The sequence below is a fragment of the Muscardinus avellanarius genome (assembly GCF_963383645.1).
Source record: "Muscardinus avellanarius genome assembly, chromosome: 21".
In the NCBI taxonomy this organism is placed as follows: Eukaryota; Metazoa; Chordata; class Mammalia; order Rodentia; family Gliridae; genus Muscardinus; species Muscardinus avellanarius.
Genome location: NC_137807.1, coordinates 1,438,480 through 1,457,477, shown reverse-complemented (window position 1 = coordinate 1,457,477; position 18,998 = coordinate 1,438,480). Strand labels below are relative to the sequence as shown.

Genomic DNA, 18,998 nt, shown 5'->3' with positions numbered 1-18,998 from the left:
TCGTGGACAGCCTCAGCTATTTAGTGAGGCCCTCCGCAACTCAGCGAGACCCTGTTTCAAAATAAAGAATAAAAAAGAATAGGGCTGGGAGTGTAGCTCAGAGGTAGAATACCCCTGGGTTCTATCCCTAGTACTGCAAAAAAAATTAAATAAATAAATAAATAAATAAATAAATAAATAAAAGCTGGGCTTTCTCCTGCTCAAAGGAACAGCAGGAAGGTACGTCGGGGACCCGATGAAGCCAGCCTGAATCCCGAGCAGAAGGCCCCACGAGGCGGAAGGCAGCCTCAGACCTGGAGATGGTGCTGGCTGTTCTGGAAGACGTCGTAGATGATGGCGGTGTGCCCGCACACGTACAGGAGCACCCTCTGGTTTACGTCCCGAATGTAGAAGACAGGGAGAGAACTGTTCCATCCAAAGGACCAGGTCAGGGTCTGCAAGGCAGAGGCAAGCTCAGCAGGACGAGTGTCCCGAGCCCGAGCCACGGAGGACCCGGCAGCCGCCCCAGGAGGAGAAGCCACTTGAAGACATTCTCAGCAGGAGCCCGTGCGGTGGCACACACTTGTCATCCCGGTTCTCAGGAGGCAGAGACAGGAGGATCGCAGGTTCGAGGACAGCTTCAGCAAATGGTGAGGCTCTCAGCAACCTAGCAAGACCTGTTTAAAAAAAAATAGGGCTAGGCGTGTAGTGCACAGATAGAATGCCGCTGGGTTCAATTCCTAGTAACACACACACACACAGAATGGTTAAATGATAAGATCCTAAAAATCACTGCAATTATATTGGAATATAGAAACAAAGTCTGCTGCCGGGCGTGGTGGCGCAGTTCACCACCAGCCTCAGCTACCTAGTGAGGCCCTGTGCAACTCAGTGAGACTCTGTTTCAAAATAAAGAATAAAAAGAGACTTCCGGGAAGATGGCAACTGAGAAAAGCGGTGTTTACGAGTCCCACTAACAATCGATCTCTATTACCACAAAATCAGCGCTTTTCATAGCCAGAAAACACCATCAGCAGAGAAATAAAAACTAAATACAAGGGACAGAGAAAAAGAAGGCTAGAAAAACAACCAGAGACCAGAAAAGAAACCAGCCCTCACTGCGGCAGTCGAGCCGTGCCAGCGCCATCTTGCCTCGCAGCACCAGGCTCCAGAGAAGAAAGGTACTCAAAACGGAGCTCAAAACCAGAAAAGAAATACTCCAGCCTCATGGCTGAGGGTGTGGCAGCAGCGCCATATTGCCAGCAGAGATGGCGAGTTCACTGCGCCCGCAACAGCTCCAGATCAGCGCACTCAACAACCCACCAGGCTCCAGAGAGGAAAGGTAAACAAGGAGCTGAAGTGAGCAGCTGTGGATCATCTGGGTGTAATTCAGCAGTTTTTTCAGCGCAAAGAACGTCTAAAACTCCCAGTGGCCAAGATCATCACGCCCTCCAGAGACTCAGAACAGAGCTCAAAACCAGAAAAGAAATAGGCCAGCCTTATGCCTGCTGAGGGCATGGCAGCAGCGCAATATTGCCAGAGGCAGCAGCGAGTTCGCCACACCCGCGACAGCTCCAGATCAGCACACTCAATAACTGTAAGTGAAATTGTGGCCCCTAGAGGAGAAATTCCAGCACTGCACCCTCAGGGACTTGCGCAGCTTTGATATTCTCCCTGGGTCTGAGATTTTGCAGTCCAACTCAGTGAAGGAGTAGTGGTGGCAGAGATACCACACCCTAGTTTTAGCTCCCATGGGAAAATGCCCAGCCCGGCACCCCTACGGTCTCGCGCAGCCTCGATTAACTCCCTGGGTCTGAGACTTTGCAATACAACCCAGTAAAGGAATAGTGGTGACTGAGATTACCACAGACTCGAGATCCAGAGCACCCTAAGTGAAGTCGTAGTGACCCAGGGAAAAACCCAGAGAAGGCACAAACTTCTAAAATCATGTTAAAGAGGAATAACAATGGAGCAGTGAACGCCCACAACCCCACAACATCAGAACCTGATAACACAGAAATTCAGAGATCTCCAGAAGATCAAATCAGGAACATAACTGTAGAAATAATACAGGACCTTTGAAAAGAATTTAGAGAGAGTTTAAAAGAAATAAAGGATGCGATCACTGAAGTAAAGGCCTCAATTCAAACACACCTTACAAGTAAAGATAGGAACAAACTCAAGGTAAAGGGCTGGAGCAAGGTAATCCATGCTAAAGGAACTCTAATGCAAGCAGGAGTAGCAACTATGATACCAGACAACTTAGACTTCAAACCCAAATTAGAAAGCCGGGCGTGGTGGCACATGCTTGTCATCCCAGCATTTGGGAGGCTGAGACCTGGAGGATCGCGGTTCGCGGCCAGCCTCAGCTACTTAGTGAGGCCCTCTGCAACTCAGTGAGACCCGGTTTCAAAATAAAGAATAAAAAATAGGGCAGGGGGTGTAGCTCGGAGGTCAAATGCCCCTGGGTTCCATCCCCAGACCCGCAAAACAAACAAACAAACAAACAAACAAACAAAAAAACCAAATTAGAAGAGACAAAGAAGGTCATATTTTACTGGTAAAAGGAATAATCCAGCAAGAGGAAATAACAATAATCAACATCTATGCCCCAAACATAGGTGCAGCTACTTTCATAAATCAAACTCTTTGTGACATGAAGTCACACATAAATCCCAACACAATAATACTGGGAGACTTCAACACACCTCTCACAACACTAGACCGATCTTCCAGACAAAGGTTCAGTAAAGATGCCTCAGAACTAAAGAACACCATTAACCAAATGGACCTGTTGGACACATTTAGAATATTTCACCCAACTACAGCGGAGTTTACATTTTTCTCAGCTGCTCATGGAACCTTCTCCAAAGTAGATCACATCCTGGGACACAAAATGAGCACCAGCGAATTAAAAAAATGTTACATACTTCCCTGTGTCATTTCAGACCATAATGAAATGAAACTAGAAATCAACTATAAGAAGACCCAGAGAAACAAAATAAACATGTGGAGACTGAACACCACACTTCTGAATGAAGAATGGGTCATAGAAGATGTAAGAGGTGAAATCAAGAAATTTCTAGAAACAAATGAAAATAAAGATACAGCATATCAAAACCTCTGGGACACTTTGTAGGCAGTATTAAGAGGAAAATTTATAGCACTGAGTGCTCACATAAGAAAAACAGAAAATCTTCATATAAATATCCTAACGACACACCTCAAAGCCCTTGAAAAGCAGGAACAACCAACCCCAAAGCCAGTAGAAGACAGAAAATTACTAAAATTAGAGCAGAAATTAACGAAATAGAGAATAAAAAATACAGAAAATAAACAAAACCAAAAGCTGGTTTCTTAAAAAAATTAACAAGATAGATAAACCACTAGCCAACCTAACTAAAAAAAAGAGAGAATCAACCCAAATTATGAAGATAAGAGATGAAAAAGGAGACATTACTACTGACAGCGTAGAAATCCAGAGGATTATCAGAAACTACTATGAAAAACTATACTCCAACAAAATGGAAAATCTGGAGGAAATCGACAACTTCCTAGATAAATACAACCTTCCTAAACTGAGTCAAGAAGATATAGAACACTTAAACCAACCAATAACAATCAAAGAGATTGAAACAGCAATAAAGAGCCTAACATCAAAGAAAAGCCCAAGACCAGATGGCTTTCCAAGTGAATTCTTTTTTTTTTTTTTTTTTTTGGTGGTACTGGGGTTCCTGGAAGCCCTTCTACTTCTGGGCTACACTCCCAGACCTATTTTTACATTTTTATTTGGAAACAGGGTCTCCTAAGCCAGCGCGCGCGGCTGGCTTCGAACCTGCGCGATCCTCCTGTCTCTGCCTCCCAAGCGCGGGGATTACAAGCGTGCGCCACCACGCCTGGCTTTCCAAGTGAATTCTATAAAACCTTTATAGAAGAGCTAACCCCAATACTTCTCAAACTATTCCGTGAAATAGAAAAAAGTGGGACTCTCCCAAATACATTCTATGAGGCCAACATCACACTAATACCCAAACTGAATAAAGACAGTTCAAGGAAGGAAAACTACAGGCCTTTATCTCTGATGAACTTGGATGCAAAACTATTGAACAAAATACTAGAAACACGCATTCAAAACCACATCAAGAAAATCATTCACCATGACCAGGTAGGGTTCATCCCAGGGATGCAAGGCTGGTTCACATACGAAAATCAATCCATGTCATTCACCATATAAACAGAATGGGGGGGGAGAGAGGGAGAGAGAGAGAGAGAGAGGGAGAGAGAGAGAGAGAGAGAGAGAGAGAGAGAGAGAGAGAAGGAGAAGAAGGAGGAGGAGGAGGAGGAGGAGGAGGAAAGGAGAAGAAGAAGAAGAAGAAGAAGAGGAAGGAGGAGGAGGAGGAGGAGGAGGAGGAGGAGGAGGAGGAGGAGGAGGAGGAGAAGAAATAATAAAAAATTGGGCTAGGGGAGGACCTCGGAGGCTGAATGCCCCTGGGATCCATCCCCAGTACCCCCCCCACACACACACACACAAGAAATCAAGCCTACGAAGTTTTTCTTCTGGTCCAACAATACTCATGACTGTGGCCTGGATATACCGTTCACCTCTTCCCAGGCCAGGCGGAGCAGGTGCAGGGCCGGCTTCTCCCCTCCATCCTCCATCCGCCAACTTGAATCCTCCCTGTCCCCGTTCCCTCTCCCTTATTTTCCACTTAGAGCTCTCATTATGTGGGTGTGAGTGGTAGAATTATAGAATCACAATTGTCTCAAGCTGCAACTTCTAGGAACAGAATTACTTAATATTTGCCTGGTTCTTAAAAGTATGCAAATGAAATTGTTCTTTTTGGAAACTTGCTAAGCTTAAACGGATCCTCTGATTCATCCTGGAAATTCATTTAGCCATTTTATAAATTAGTTATAGAGAAGAAACATTTCTAGGCAGACTCTTTGTCTTTGGCTACCGCAGCTCTTTGAAGGTCGGAACTGTGCTGCCAAGCCAGGTGTGGTGATGCGCACCTGGGATCCCGAGTTCAATCCCTAGCACCGAAAACAAAACAAACAAATGGCTGGCTGGCTGGCTGAATAAATAAATAAATAAATAAATAAATAAATAAATAAATAATAGAATGAATGAATGAATGAATGAATGAATGAATGAATAAAAATAGGAGCCGGGAGTGGTGGCACACCCTTGTAATCCCAGCATTTGGGAGGCTGAGACAGGAGGATTGGGGTTCACGGACAGCCTCAGCTACTTAGTGAGGCCCTTTGCAACTCAGTGAGACCCTGTTTCAAAACAAAGAATAAGGCCGGGCGTGGTGCGCACGCTTGTAATCCCCGCGCTTGGGAGGCTGAGACAGGAGGATCACGCAGGTTCGAAGCCAGCCTCAGTTATTTAGTGAGGCTCTCGGCAACTTAGTGAGACCCTGTTTCCAAATAAAAATATAAAATAGATCTGGGAACTGGGAGTATAGCCCTGAAGTAGATAGCCTCTGGGTTCCACCCTGAGTACCACCAATACATACATACACACATACATACATACATACATACATAGGGCTTTGGTGGAGCTTGGGGCTCGGAGGTCGCACGCCCCTGGCTCGGTCTCCAGCGCCACGCACTCGCTTACCAAGGGGTACACCGGGGCACGCTCATCCTTCTGAAACAGAGAGTCTTCCGAGGTGGTGGACACCAGAGATTCCTTAGAGAGCCCGGCTTTGGACTGGAATCTTCTCTCTTCTTCTTCACTGAGGAAGTAGGAGATCCTCCTCCCGCCCTTTCCTCTCTTCCTGGCCCTGGCGCCCCCGGGCTCCTGAGGCTCGGCGCCCTCGCCCGGCGGCCCCTCAGACCAGCTGTCCAGCTGATCCTCCGACCTGCTCTGGCCCAGGTTCAGCAGCTCATACTGTGAGCCCAGGCTCCTTAGGAGTTCGTTTGTCTCCCAGCTGTTGGATTTTAGCGAAGTCTTTGACCTGCTCCCTCTCTGGAGTTCCTTTAGAAAGAAAGAAAGAAAAGGGCCGGGCGTGGCAGCGCGCGCTCGTCATCCCAGCATCTGGGAGGCTGAGACCGGAGGATCGCGGTTCGCGGCCAGCCTCAGCTACTTAGGCCCTCTGCAACTCAGTGAGACCCGGTTTCAAAATAAAGAATAAGAAATAGGGCAGGGGGTGTAGCTCGGAGGTAGACTGCCCCTGGGTTCCACCCCCAGTGCCGAAAAAAAAAAGAAAGGAAGGAAGGAAGGAAGGAGAAAGAAAGATGAATGGATGCAGGATGTCTTACCCCTGCATCTACCAGCACCCAGTCCCCACCTCTGGATGGCAGGAGGACTGAGTCGCCCTCCTCCCTACTTACCTCAAACATTTCTGAGATGGTTGAGTGGGAACTAGCCACTTTCTCCAAACTGGCAGAGGACTTAGCCATTTCTTGGGGCTCTGTTGCGGCATCCGGCTGGACCCCTGCTGCCTCCGGCTCCAGAGCTGCCCCTGTGACAGCTGCCTTCCCCTGCTTCTCCTCTTCCCCCTCCTCCCCTCCTCCCTCCTCCCTCATGATCTCTTCCTCCTCTCTCTCTTCTTTTTCCTCCTCTTCCTCCCCCTCCTCCTCCCCTTCCTTCTCTTCCTCCTCCTCTTCCCCCTCCTCCTCCCCCTCCTCCTCCTCCCCCTCCTCCCCTTCCTCCTCCTCCCCCTCCTCCTCTTCCTCCTCCCCCTCCTCCCCCTTCTCCCTCATTTTCTCTCCCTCCTTCCCCTCCTCTCCCTCCTCCCTCATTTTCTTCTTTTCCTCCTCCCCCTCCTCTCCCTCCTTCTCCTCTCCCACCTTCCCCTCTTCCTTCCTCTTCTCTTCCCCCTCCTCTTTTTTATCCCCCTCTTCCTCTTCCCTGGCCTCTCTCTGCTCCTCCTCCTCCTCTTCCTCTTTCTCCTCCTCCCCCTCCTCTTGGGATTGTCTCCACACTAAAGCAGCCTCCTCTTCCAGATTCTGCTCTGTGTTTTCTACTCCTTTATAATTGAGGTTTTCTTCTTCTTCTTCTTCTACTTCTGTTTCTTCATTTTCTTTGGTTTCCCCCAGGGTATTTTCTTCTGTATCTGACATTCTTCTCTGTAGAGTTTCCTTTAAAGAAGTTTTGACCGTAAGCCAGGCATGGTGGCGCATGTTTGTAATCCCTGCACTTGGGAGTCTGAGATAGGAGGATCGCACAGGTTTGAAGCCAGCCTCAGCTACTTAGTGAGGCTCTCAGCAACTTAGTGAGACCCTGTTTCCAAATAAAATATTAAAAAATAGGTCTGGGAGTGTAGCTAGGAGGTAGAAAGCCTCTGGGTTTCACGCCCAGTCCCACATACACACAAAGTTTTGACCATGATAATTAGCAGGCCCCTCTGTTTCCCTTTTTGATTTTCTGGGCACTGATCTGTGGCTGAAATACACACTATCAGCTCTGGTTACTTTCCATGGGGATAAAGGATGTCACATTTGGGAAAACCTGGCTGGAATCAATCTATTTATTTTATGGCCTGAAGATTGAACCCAGGGGTGTTCTACCTTCAAGTTACACACCCAGCCCTATTTTATTTTTTGCTTTGAAATAGGGTCATTCTAGGTTACTGAGAATCTCCCTGTGTTGCTGAGTAGCTGAGGCTGTCCCCAAATATGCAATCCTCCTGTCTCAGCCACCCGAGTACCAAGTACCGGGATTACAACTGCATGCCACCATACTCAGCCCGAGTGTGTGTGTGTGTGTGTGTGTGTGTGTGTGTGTGTGTGTGTGTGTGTGTGACTAGTGCATTCTATCTTCAAGCTATACCACCATCCTTTTTATTTAAATTTTTTTGTGTGTGGGTCTGGGGATGGAACCCAGAGGCATTTGACCTCCAAGCTACACCCCCTGCCCTGTTTTTTATTCTTTATTGTGAAACAGGGTCTCACTGAGTTGCAGAGGCCTCCCTAAGTAGCTGAGGCTGTCCCTGAACCACGATCCTTCTAAGCCTCCCTGGGATCACAAGCGTGCCCACCACGCCCAGCTACCCCGATCCCTTTTTATATGTTGTTTTTCAAATAAGGTCTTGTTAAATTGCTGAGTCTCTTGTTATGTTGCTGAGGTTGTCCTCAAATCTGAGATCCTCCTGTCTCATCCTCCTAAATACTGGAATTGCAGATGTGTGCCACCATACCCATCTCTGGCCCTGAATCTTACAAATATTGATTCCAGGCTGTTTTATTTTTCTAGGAATAACTGTAGAGCCTCTAACTATTTAAAATGTATTCATGCCGGGTGTGGTGGTGCACGCTTGTAATCCCAGCATTTGGGAGGCTGAGACAGGAGGATCACAGTTTTTTTGTTTGTTTGTTTGTTTTTTTGGTGGTACTGGGGTTCCTGGAAGCCCTTCTACCTCCGGGCTACACTCTCAGACCTATTTTTACATTTTTTTATTTGGAAACAGGGTCTCCTAAGCCAGCGCGCGGGGCTGGCTTCGAACCTGCGCGATCCTCCTGTTTCTGCCTCCCAAGCGCGGGGATTACAAGCGTGCCCACCATGCCCGGCGAGGATCACAGTTTGAGGACAACCTCAACTACTATTTAGTGAGGCCCTTTGCAACTCAGTGAGATCCTGTTTCAAAATAAAGAATAAAAAGTAGGGCTGGGAGTGTAACTCAGAGATAGAATGCCCCTGGGTTCCATCCCCAGTACCACCAATAATAATAATAATAATAATAATAATAATAATAATAATAATAAATAATAATAATAAATGATGAATCAAATAGGCCTGGGGGGTATACCTCGGAGGTAGAATGCCCCTGGGTTCCACGCCTCATAAATAAATAAATAAATAAATAAATAAATAAATATAAAATATAAAATATATTTATCTCCCCACAGGCAGCACCATGCCTATCCTGGGCATTTGCAATAATTCCAAAGACAGGACTAAGAAGCGTATAACAGTTCTTATGAGGATAAAAGCCATCCTAATTTTGCAAAGAAAGCTAACAGTTTGAAAGCCCTCGACGCAGGTCAGATGTGGCAGCTCACACCTGTCATCTCTGTACTTGGGAGGCTGAGACAGGAGGATCGCAGGTTCTCGGCCACTTAGGCCCTCCTGTTTCCAAATAAAAATAAAAACTAGGATAGGGCTGGGGGTGGAGCTCAGAGGTAGGATGCCCCTGGGTTTGATCCCTAGCACTGGGGGGGGGGGGGCCTAGACACTGGCCCTTTGCTTTTCTTTACAACGAACAAGAGGCTCTGAGAGGTGAAACGACTTAGGCCCGATGACTTGAGAAGAATTCAGTCCCTCCACTGTACAAGTGTGGCTCTGGTGCTGCCGGTGAGTGCTCCCCGCCCGGGCTGGGATCCTGGGGGAGTGGGGGGGGGGCTTCGGGGAGGGGCGACAGGAGTGTGGCTCTCCAGCCCCAGGCCTGGCAGCCCGGGTGAGCAAACGCCCCTCAGGAGAGTCAGCGCCCCCCAGGCCGGGCCCCCAGCCGGGCCCCACCCCCAACTCACAGCGCCTCCGGTGCTCGGTCCTGCCAAGCGGAGCCTCAGCCTCCTCCTGGCCTTCTCCGGGAGCTCCCTAGTTACGGTTGCCACCCAAGCTCCGTCCCCATGGAAACAGCCCCCTCGCCCCGCCTGGGGCATCTGACCGGCAAGCGAGCGGCTGGGACAGTGGTCACGTGCCCGAGCGCTCCAGCGGGGCTCGCGCGCCCCCTGCCGGCGGGGCCGCGCCCTCGTCCTCCTCGGCCTCCCGGGCTTCCTCTTGGCGATTCTGGCCTCCGCAGCCCGCACACGATCCCGCACGCGATCGATCGAGGCGGCCTGTGGATGAGATTCTCTTGGCAAACCAGGGGCGGCTTCCCGGGCTCCTGCGGCACGCACCTGCTGCAGCGGCTAGCTCGCTGGGCTGGGGCGACGCACCCCGAGCTTGGCCAGCTGGGATTGAGGGTTACACCGCTCGCCTGCTCCCACCGACAACCAGGCTCACTCGGGGTCGCACTGCCTCGGCTAGAGCCCCACACTGAGCCCGCAGGTGCCCTGAGCTCCGGCCGAGGCCTGCAGGAGCCTGCCAGGGGCCTCACACAACCTTTCTGTCGTTATAGGAATGAAGATTCCCTCAGCCGCACGCCAGGGCCCGTTAGCTAATTCACCTGCACACACCTCAAGACAAAAACAAAAACATCAGGGATAAACGATGCCGCACGCTGTTTATTATAGTCCGGATCTATAAAGAGGTTGGAAAACATTAGAATTAGAGCGTGCGGTTTAAACTGCAAACACGCGAGCGCCGTGCGAGGGACGCAGGACTCTCCCGCCCAGCAGCTTGGGGGGTGTTGGGCGGCCGACACCCCAGCGCTGGCACCGTAACACCGGCCGGCACAGGCACCTGCCCCGCGAACCCCGACCCCGGGGCACAGGCGCCTCACAGGATGTGCCAGGCCCCTCTAAACAGGGAGAGGCCGTGAGGACGGGGAGAGCGTGACCGCTGGAGCCCACAAGGTCAGAAATCAGCCCGAGGTACCACAGCAGCTCCGGGGAGTCTCACGGTCCCACGAGAAAAGCCAAGCACACCTTAGCGTTGTGACCTCGGCCATGGCCCAGAGCCCAACCACCAAACACCAAATTAGGAGATACGTTGCAGGGTTCCCCCCACCCTTGTACTAGGGATTGAGTCCAGGGGCATTCTACCTCCAAAGTATATACCTCCAGCCTATTTTATGTATTCTTTTGGAAATAGGGTCACCCTACATTTCTGAGGCTGGACCTGAACCTGTGATCCTCCGGCCTCAGCCTCCCAAGCACCGGAATGACAGGCGCGCGCACCTGGCCTGGCTTGCAGAGTTCTCATCTTAGCTGCCTCACGGGATTTCTGAAGCACAGCGGCCAGCCGCTGGGCTACCCCGGGGATCTAGGCTCCCCAATCTCCAAGGGGAGCTAGGTGGCTGCAGGCCCCACCACATGGACGCACTGGCTCTCCAAAACCTTCCGTGTCCATGGCTGCCAGGACCCGATGCCAGGGAAGATGCTGGCCAACTCCTGACCTCAGCCCAGTTGCTGGTTTGTGTTGGTTTTCTCTAGGGATGTTCCAACCCCATCCGCTCTTAGGGGTGTGTGTGTGTGTGTGTGTGTGTGTGTGTGTGTGTGTGTGTGTGTGTGTGTGTACTGGGGACTGAAGCCAGGGGCATTCTACCTCCAGGATACACTCCCAGCCCTATTTAATTTTATGTTAAAACAGGGTCTCCTGGCTTAGGAGACCCTGTTTCCAAATTTTAAAAAAGTAAAAATGGGTCTGGGAGTGTAGCCCGGAGGTAGAAGGGCTTCCAGGAACCCCAGTACCACCAAAAAAAAAAAAAAAAAAAAAAAAAACCAGGGTGTCACTAGGTTGATGAGTCTCACTCCTTACTTAGGCTGTCCTCGAACCTGTGATCCTCCTGTCTCAGCCTCCCAAGTGCTGGGATTCCAAGCCTGTGCTTTGGCTAGAGAGGTTCATAAGAAATCCAGTTGGGGTGATAACATGGTCATATCAGCACTGCAAAACTGTTTATTTGGAAAACAAATTCCATAAAAGAATCAGTCATCTTGTCACCTGCCAGAGTGACTCCCACTCAAGTGCCCACAACTCAGAGAGCTCCCACTCAGGGCCGGGCTGATGCGCACAAGGCGCTCACACAAAGCAGGTCTCCAATGATGCCTTGGTCCACGGGGTCGCACTGAGGCGGGGCCCGGCTTCGCTCTCCAGGCCCTCGCGCTCCGAGCCAGGGAAGGGGCAGCCCTCCTGTGGCTGGGCCGTGCCGTCATCTCTGCAGAGGGATAATGTTGCAGCTGCAAGGAAGAGAGGGGATGGCCTCAGCGGCGGCTCCGTTCAGGAGGGTGCGCAGTGACCCCTCCGCACCCCCATCCTCCGAGGGTCACTTGCTCCGAACTGGGCTCAGACCCAGGGGCACGCTACCACCGGGCTGCACCCCAGCCCTTTGATTTTATTTTTGTGGTACAGGGGGTTGGACTCAGGGATTTTCTACATCCAGGCTACACCCCCAGCCCACTGCCCATTTCATTTTGAAACAGGGTCCTGCTAAGTTGCTGAGGCTGGCCTCAAACCTGGGATGCCTCCTGTCTCAGCCTTCCAAGTACTAGGATTACAAACGTGCACCACCAAGCCCGGCTATTGTTTTTTGTTCTGAAACAGGGTCTCACTAGAATGCTGAGTCTCGCTACTTTGCCGAGGCTGTCCTGGAGCCTGGGATCCTCCCGTCCAGCCTCCCGAATACGGGGATGACAGGCGTGGCTTGCTTTCATTCTCTTGACACAAGTGCCCAGCGGACTGAAGACTAGAGACTCTTAGGGGACCCCGGGCTCCCTCCGCTCTGTTCCCACAGCCTCGTGTCCACCACAAGTATTTATCACCAGTGCCACACATGCTGGGGGCCCATCACTCAGGGGCCCCGACGGTCCCCAGCCTTCTGTCCACCGCGCCCCCGAGGCCGCACTGTGAGAGCGAGGGGTTAATGAAGGCAGTCGTCACCCCAGCAGTCCTTTCCCGGCCCAGCGCGTGGGAACAAGTCTCAGCTGGTGTCTCTCCCCTCTGCGGATGACCGTCACATTCAGGGGGCTCTGAAAGGAAAAGCAGATCATTGCGGAACCATGTTCACCACACTCGAAAGGACCCCGGTTAAAAAGCCGAGCCACGGGCGTGGCGGCGCACGCTTGTCATCCCAGCATTCGGGGAGACCGGAGGATCACGAACAGCCTCAGCTACTTAGTGAGGCCCTTTGCAACTCAGTCAGACCCTGTTTCCACATAAAGAATAAAAAATAGGGCAGGGGGTGTAGCTCGGAGATCGAATGCCCCTGGGTTCCATCCCCAGACCCGCAAAAAAAAAAAAAAAAAAAAAAAAAAGAAAAAGAAAAATGCTGAGCCCCGGGAGGCTGCCACAGGAGGACTGCAGGCTCAAGGCCGCCTCTGCGATCTAGCGAGGCTCTTAGCAACCTCCTGAGACCTGGTTTCCGAAAGCAAAAGCAGAATCGGGATGGTGACGTAGCTTGGAGGGAGACAGAAGCCAGGCGTCCAACCCCCAGGACCACACAGAGACCCCGGGGCTGGCACATCCCTGCAGACCCGGGAGGGCGCGGCCAGGCCCGCGCTGCGGTGGTAAGCGGCCTCCCGACCCTGGGGCTGCGGCCCAGAGCCAGCCCAGCGACTCACGCCTTCGCTGTGCTGCACCACGCTGCTGATGTTCTGCAGCGCCTGGAAGTTCTGGGTGTTGACGGAGCCGAACTCCACAATCTCATCGTCCACCTGCAGGCCCTGCGGGGCGGAGACAAGATGGAGCCGAGCCAGGGCCACGCACGCTCAGCGCCTCACGCTGAGGTCGCCGGCACACGCCTGTCGTCCCAGTGCTCGGGAGGCCGAGACAGGAGGATCGCGGGTTCAAACCCAGCCTTTCTTTTTAGGATGATGAAAATGTTTTAAGATGCGCTGTGGTGAAAGATTCAAGAAAAGCCACTGGATTCGACGCTTTAAGTTGGTAACTGAAGGCATGGAAATTGTCTCAAAGACATGGTCTAATGTTTTTCATTGCTACTGGTCTGTTTTGTTTTGGCACTAGGAACTGAACCCGGGGGCATTCTACCTCCAAGCTATACCCTCAGCCCTATTTTGTGTTTTTTTTTTGGGGGGGTTGTTTTTTGTGATACTGGAAATGGAACCTGGGAGAATTCTTTCTCTGAGTTACACCCCCAGGCCTACTTTATGTAGTTATTTTGTGTGTGTGTGTGTGGTACTGAGGATGGAACCCAGAGGCATTCTACCTCTGAAGTATACCCCAAGCCAAGCCCTATTTCTTTTTTTTTTTTTTTTTTGGCGGGTCTGGGGATGGAACCCAGGGGCATTCAACCTCCGAGCTACACTTCCTGCCCAATTTTTTTTTTGAAACCGGGGTCTTACTGAGTTGCGGAGGGCTCCCTAAGTAGCTGAGGCTGTCTGTGAACCGTGATCCTCCGGTCTCAGCCTCCTAAATGCTGGGATTACAAGCGTGCGCCACCACGCCCGGCTCCAATTCTTTCCTTTGAAACAGGGTCTCACTGAGTCGCAGAGGGCCTCACTGACTGCGGACACTGGCTATGAAAACTCCTCCTGTCTCAGCCTCCCGAGCACTGGGATTACAAGTGTGCGCTACCATGCCCGGCTCCTATTTTATTTTTATTTGGAAATAGGATCTCACTAAATTGCTGAGAGTTCGCTACTTGCTGAGATGGTCCTTGAACCTGCAATCCTCCTGTCTTAGCCTCCCAAGCACTGGGATTACAGGCATTCACTACCATGCCCAGCTCAAAATGTTTTGTTTTTCTTCAGTACTAGGGATGGAACCTAGTGGCATTCTACTTTTGAGCTACACCCCCAGTCCTATTTTTTTTTTTTTTTTTTTTTTGCAGGTCTGGGGATAGAACCCAGGGGTATTCGACCTCTGAACTCCACTCCCTGCCCTATTTTTTCTTTATTTTGAAACAGGGTCTCACTGAGTTACAGAGGGCCTAAGTAGCTGAGGCTGGCCGCAAACCACGATCCTCCTGTCTCAGCCTCCCAAATGCAGGGATTACAGGCATGCCCCTCCATGCCTGGCCTGGCTCCACATGTTTTTAACAATCCCATGGCAGCTGTGCGACTCATCTGACAGGACCCTGGGTAAACGGCAGTGCTCACCATTTCCAGCTGATTTCTTCAGCGCTCAGCTCAAACACGCCCCACGCAGGGAGCCTCTGACCCTCTGAGACACATCTCAGCGTCTCCCTCGGCCCCAGGTGTCACTGGGGAGTCTCCCCAGCAGCTTGGGTGCAGCAGGGCTCCCACCCCGCAACCCTGCCCCACCCCCACGCTGCAGGGCGGGCCAGCGTCTGCTGAGGGTACAGGATCCAGGGCTGCAGCCCCGCAGCCCAGACGGCCTCCCGGGGCCTACCTACCGCAGCGCTGGCAGGAGAGCCAGGGCTGACGCCGTTCACTCTGGCGAAGGCCTGCGGAGGGCTGCGGCTCTCGGCGGGGCCCAGCCTGTGGCCCAGGGCCTCCTGGCGGGCCTCGGCCATGTCCCGGGCCTGCTTCTCCTTGTCGCGTGCGTGCAGCTGGTGCAGGGCCTCCTCCACCTGCTTCATCACCGCCTTGTGGTCGTTTTGCAGGCCTGGGGAGAAGCCGCGACAGCAGATAGCACGCTCGCTCACTGCCTGCCTGCCTTAGGTGCCAGGGATGGAACCTGGGGGCGTTCTACCTCCAAGCTGCACCCCCAACCGATTTTTTTTGGTGGTACTAGGGGTGGAACCCAGAGGCTTTCTACCTCCGGGCTATACTCCCAGACCTTTTTTATATTTTATTTGGAAACAGGGTCTCACTAAGTTGCTGAGAGCCTCACTAAGTAGCCGAGGCTGGCTTAGAACCCGTGCGATCCTCCTGTCTCAGCCTCCCAAGTGCGGGGATTACAAGCGTGCGCCACCACGCCTGGCTTCCCAACCAATTTTCTTATTTATTTATTTTTTATTTGGAAGCAGGGGCTCGCTAGGTTGTTGAAGCTGGTCTTAAACCTGCAATCTTCCTGTCTCTGCTTCCCAGGTACTGTGATTATAGGCATATGCTGCCATGCCTGGCTCTAAATTTCACTGCCGAGACAGGGTCTTGTTGAATTGCCCGGTCTGGCCTTGAACTTATGATCCTCCTACTTCAGCCTCCCACCTGTAGCTGGTATTACAGGCATACACAACCATGCCCAGCTTCAAAAAGTGTTCTCAAAAGTCAGGTGTAGCCGGGTGTGGTGGCGCACGCTTGTCATCCCAGCATTCAGGAGGCTGAAACCTGGAGGATCGCGATTCGCGGACAGCCTCAGCTACTTAGTGAGGCCCTCTGCAACTCAGTGAGACCCGATTTCAAAATAAAGAATAAAAAATAGGGCAGGGGGTGTAGCTCTGAGGTCAAATGCCCCTGAGTTCCATCCCCAGGCCTGCAAAAAAAAAAAAAAAAAAGGTGTGTTGGCGCACACTTGTAATCCCTAATCCCAATACTTGGGAGGGTGAGACAGGAGGATCGAAGGTTCACGGCCAGCCTCAGCTACTTAGTGAGGCCCTCTACAACTTAGTGAGACCCTGCTTCAAAATAAAGAATAAAAAATAGGGCTGGGGATGTAGCTTGGAGGTAGAATGCCCCTGGGTTCCATCCCCAGTACTGCAAAAAAAAAAAAAAAAAAAAAAAAAAAAAAAAAAATTCTTAAAAACAAAAAGAGAGAGAGAGAAAAGCCGGGTTTGGTGGTACACACTTGTAATCTCAGTACTTGGGAAGCTGAGATTAGAGAATCACAGTTACTTAGTGAAGCCCTCTGCAACTTAGTGAGACCGTGTTTCAAAATAAAAAATAAAAAACAGGGCTTGGGCCGGGCGTGGTGGTGCACGCTTGTAATCTCCGCGCTTAGGAGGCGGAGACAGGAGGATCGCACAGGTTTGAAGCCAGCCGTGCTGGCTTAAGAGACCCTGTTTCCAAATAAAAAATATAAAATAGGTCTGGGAGTATAGCCCGGAGGTAGAAGGGTTTCCAGGAACCCCAGTACCACCAAAAAAAACAACAACAAAAAAAACCAGGGCCTGGAGGTAGAATGCTCTGGATTCTAACCCCAGTACACAAAAACAAAACAAAACAAACCATAAAGCCATAAATATAGGGCCCTAGAGTCTAACCCACTCCCTTCAATCTCAGTCCCTGCATGAGGACACTGAGGTGGCTGCATGCAGGAAGAGCAGTGTCTGGCTGACAGCCCTGGCTGTAGGCGATTCCATCTGTGGGTCTGCAGCACCCACCCACCCACCCACCCCCGGCCAGGCCCACTCACAGACGATGTTGTGCCTGGCAGTGCGGACCTGGTATAGGTCCACGTCGGCACGGGGGTAACCCTCGATGTCCACCAGTGGCTCGTTCATCCCGACTCCTTTTTGCTGCAGGAAAGACACATGGTTAAAAACTCTGCACAGGCCAGGCGTGGTAGCCCATGCTTGAAATCCCGGCATTCAGGAGGCTGAGACCAGAGGATCATGGTTCGCAGACAGCCTCAGCTACTTAGTGAGGCCCTCTGCAATACAGTGAGACCCTGTTTCAAAATAAAGAATAAAAAATAGGGATAGCAGTGTAGCTCGGAGGTAGAATGCCCCTGGGTTCCATCCCCAGTAACGACAACAACAATAACAAAAGTGGGTATGTTAAGTGGGTATAATAAGTCTTAAAGTGGATATAACAGGTGGGTATAATAAAAAGTAGGCTTTCACTTTAGACTTGAATTTCCCTGATAGTTAATAGTGTTCATAATTGTTTTGTATGCTTACTGGCCATTTGTATTGGCCACATTTCCTAGGCAAAAATGTCTAGTTAGATCTTAGGTCTATTTTTTTCTTACTATATTTTAGATACTATCTCCTTATCAGATAAATTTAATTTGAGAACAGCTGGATGTGATGGCATCCCTGTAAGCTCAATACTTGGGAGGCTGAGACAGGATGATTTCAGGTTTGAGGGCAGCCTCAGCAACTTAGATCCTTACAAGCTTAGTGAGACCCTGTTTCCAAATAAAAATGAAATACAGCTGGGGGTGTAGCTCCGTGGTAGAATGTCCCTGGGTTCAATCCGCAGTACCACAAAAAAAAATAAAAATAAAAAAAAAGGAAGAAAGAAGCAGTGTGGCCGGGCGTGGTGGCGCACGCTTGTAATCCCCGCGCTTGGGAGGCTGAGACAGGAGGATCGCGCAGGTTCGAAGCCAGCCGCGCGCGCTGGCTTAGGAGACCCTGTTTCCAAATATAAAAATTTAAAAAGAGGTCTGGGAGTGTAGCCCGGAGCTAGAAAGCCTCTGGGTTCCACCCCCAGTACCACCCAAAAAAAAAAAAAAAAAAAAGCAGTGTCTACAAGATACACAGGTGATTCTCACATATACTAAAGAGTTTTTTTGTTTGTTTGTTTTCCTTGTTTTTCTGGTACTGGGGATTGAACCTTGAGGCCCTCTACTTCCAAGCTCTGCCCTCAGCCGACTTTATTTCTTCATTTGGAAACAAGGCCTCACTATTTCTGCGAGCCTCGCTAAATTGCCGAGGCTGGCTTTGAACCCATGAACCTCCTGTTTCTGCCTCCCAAATCCTGGGATTACAAGCGTACGCCACCACGCCCCGCTTCCAATAATGAAATCTAAGATACTCGGGGTAAACGTTTACAACCGACCGACGGTAGTGGCGACATCACCCTGCCTCTGCAAACTTCCTAGCTCTTGTCTTTAGGCGTGTTTAAGCCTCCACACCCTGTCCTGAAAATAACAGCTCCCACCTGCCAAGGATGGTTGTGAGGACTAAGTGGGCTGACAGAGCACTTAAAACGGCGCCAGGCCGGGTGTGGTGGCGCACAACTACAATCCGATACCTAGGAGGCTGAGACAGTAGGGCCGCAGGTTCGAGGCCAGCCTCAGTAACTCTGCAAGCCCGTTTCTATATATATATATATATAATTTTTTTTTTGGTGGTACTGGGGTTCCTGGAAGCCCTTCTACCTCCGGGCTACACTCCCAGACCAATTTTTACAATTTTATTTGGAAACAGGGTCTCCTAAGCCAGCCCGCGCGGCTGGCTTCGAACCTGCGCGATCCTCCTGTCTCTGCCTCCCAAGCGCGGGGATTACACGCGTGCGCCACCACGCCCGGCCAAAAAAATTTTAATTATATATATATATATATATATGTTTAATTTATATGTTTAATTATATATATTTAAGTTTATATATATTTTTAAATATATATATATATATGGCTGGTGGTGTAGCTCAGAGGCCGAATGCCCCTGCGTTCAATGGCCAGTATATTTTTTTAAAAATGCCGCGGGGGCGACGGAGGCCGCGGGCCCAGCTCCCGCACTCACGCCCTCCAGCACGTCATAGTTGGCCTTGATCTGCGCCTCGATCTCCTCCTTGCGCCGCATCAGCTCGTGGATGTCGCCGACGGCGGCCGCGCGGGCCTCGGAGGAGCCTCCGCCCGGCCGCGCCTCCTCGCCCGACAT

General features: G+C 50.8%; 2 protein-coding genes across 3 annotated transcripts in view; both read right to left on the bottom strand.

The window, feature by feature from the left end:
* CFAP251 (cilia and flagella associated protein 251) overlaps positions 1-7,053 on the bottom strand; it is a gene marked incomplete at both ends in the record, with an annotated part of 45,191 nt that extends 38,138 nt beyond the window's left edge. Inside the window, 4 exons of the mRNA XM_080717583.1 lie at positions 294-434; positions 5,606-5,878; positions 6,526-6,768; positions 6,862-7,053. Of these exons, the coding sequence (XP_080573709.1) occupies positions 294-434; positions 5,606-5,878; positions 6,526-6,768; positions 6,862-7,053 (849 nt within the window). The remainder of the gene's footprint in view (positions 1-293; positions 435-5,605; positions 5,879-6,525; positions 6,769-6,861) is intronic.
* Positions 7,054-11,741: 4,688 nt separating this feature from the next.
* Positions 11,742-18,998, bottom strand: PSMD9 (proteasome 26S subunit, non-ATPase 9; the record flags this gene model as incomplete). Of its 2 annotated transcripts, XM_080717978.1 has the most annotated exons (6): positions 11,742-11,769; positions 12,470-12,558; positions 13,150-13,251; positions 14,904-15,115; positions 16,805-16,907; positions 18,861-18,998. In XM_080717978.1, the coding sequence occupies 6 exons, from the start codon at positions 18,996-18,998 to the stop codon at positions 11,742-11,744; spliced, it is 672 nt and encodes a 223-aa protein (XP_080574104.1). The 2 variants fall into 2 exon arrangements, with proteins under 2 accessions (XP_080574104.1, XP_080574105.1); XM_080717979.1 differs by lacking the exons at positions 14,904-15,115; positions 16,805-16,907.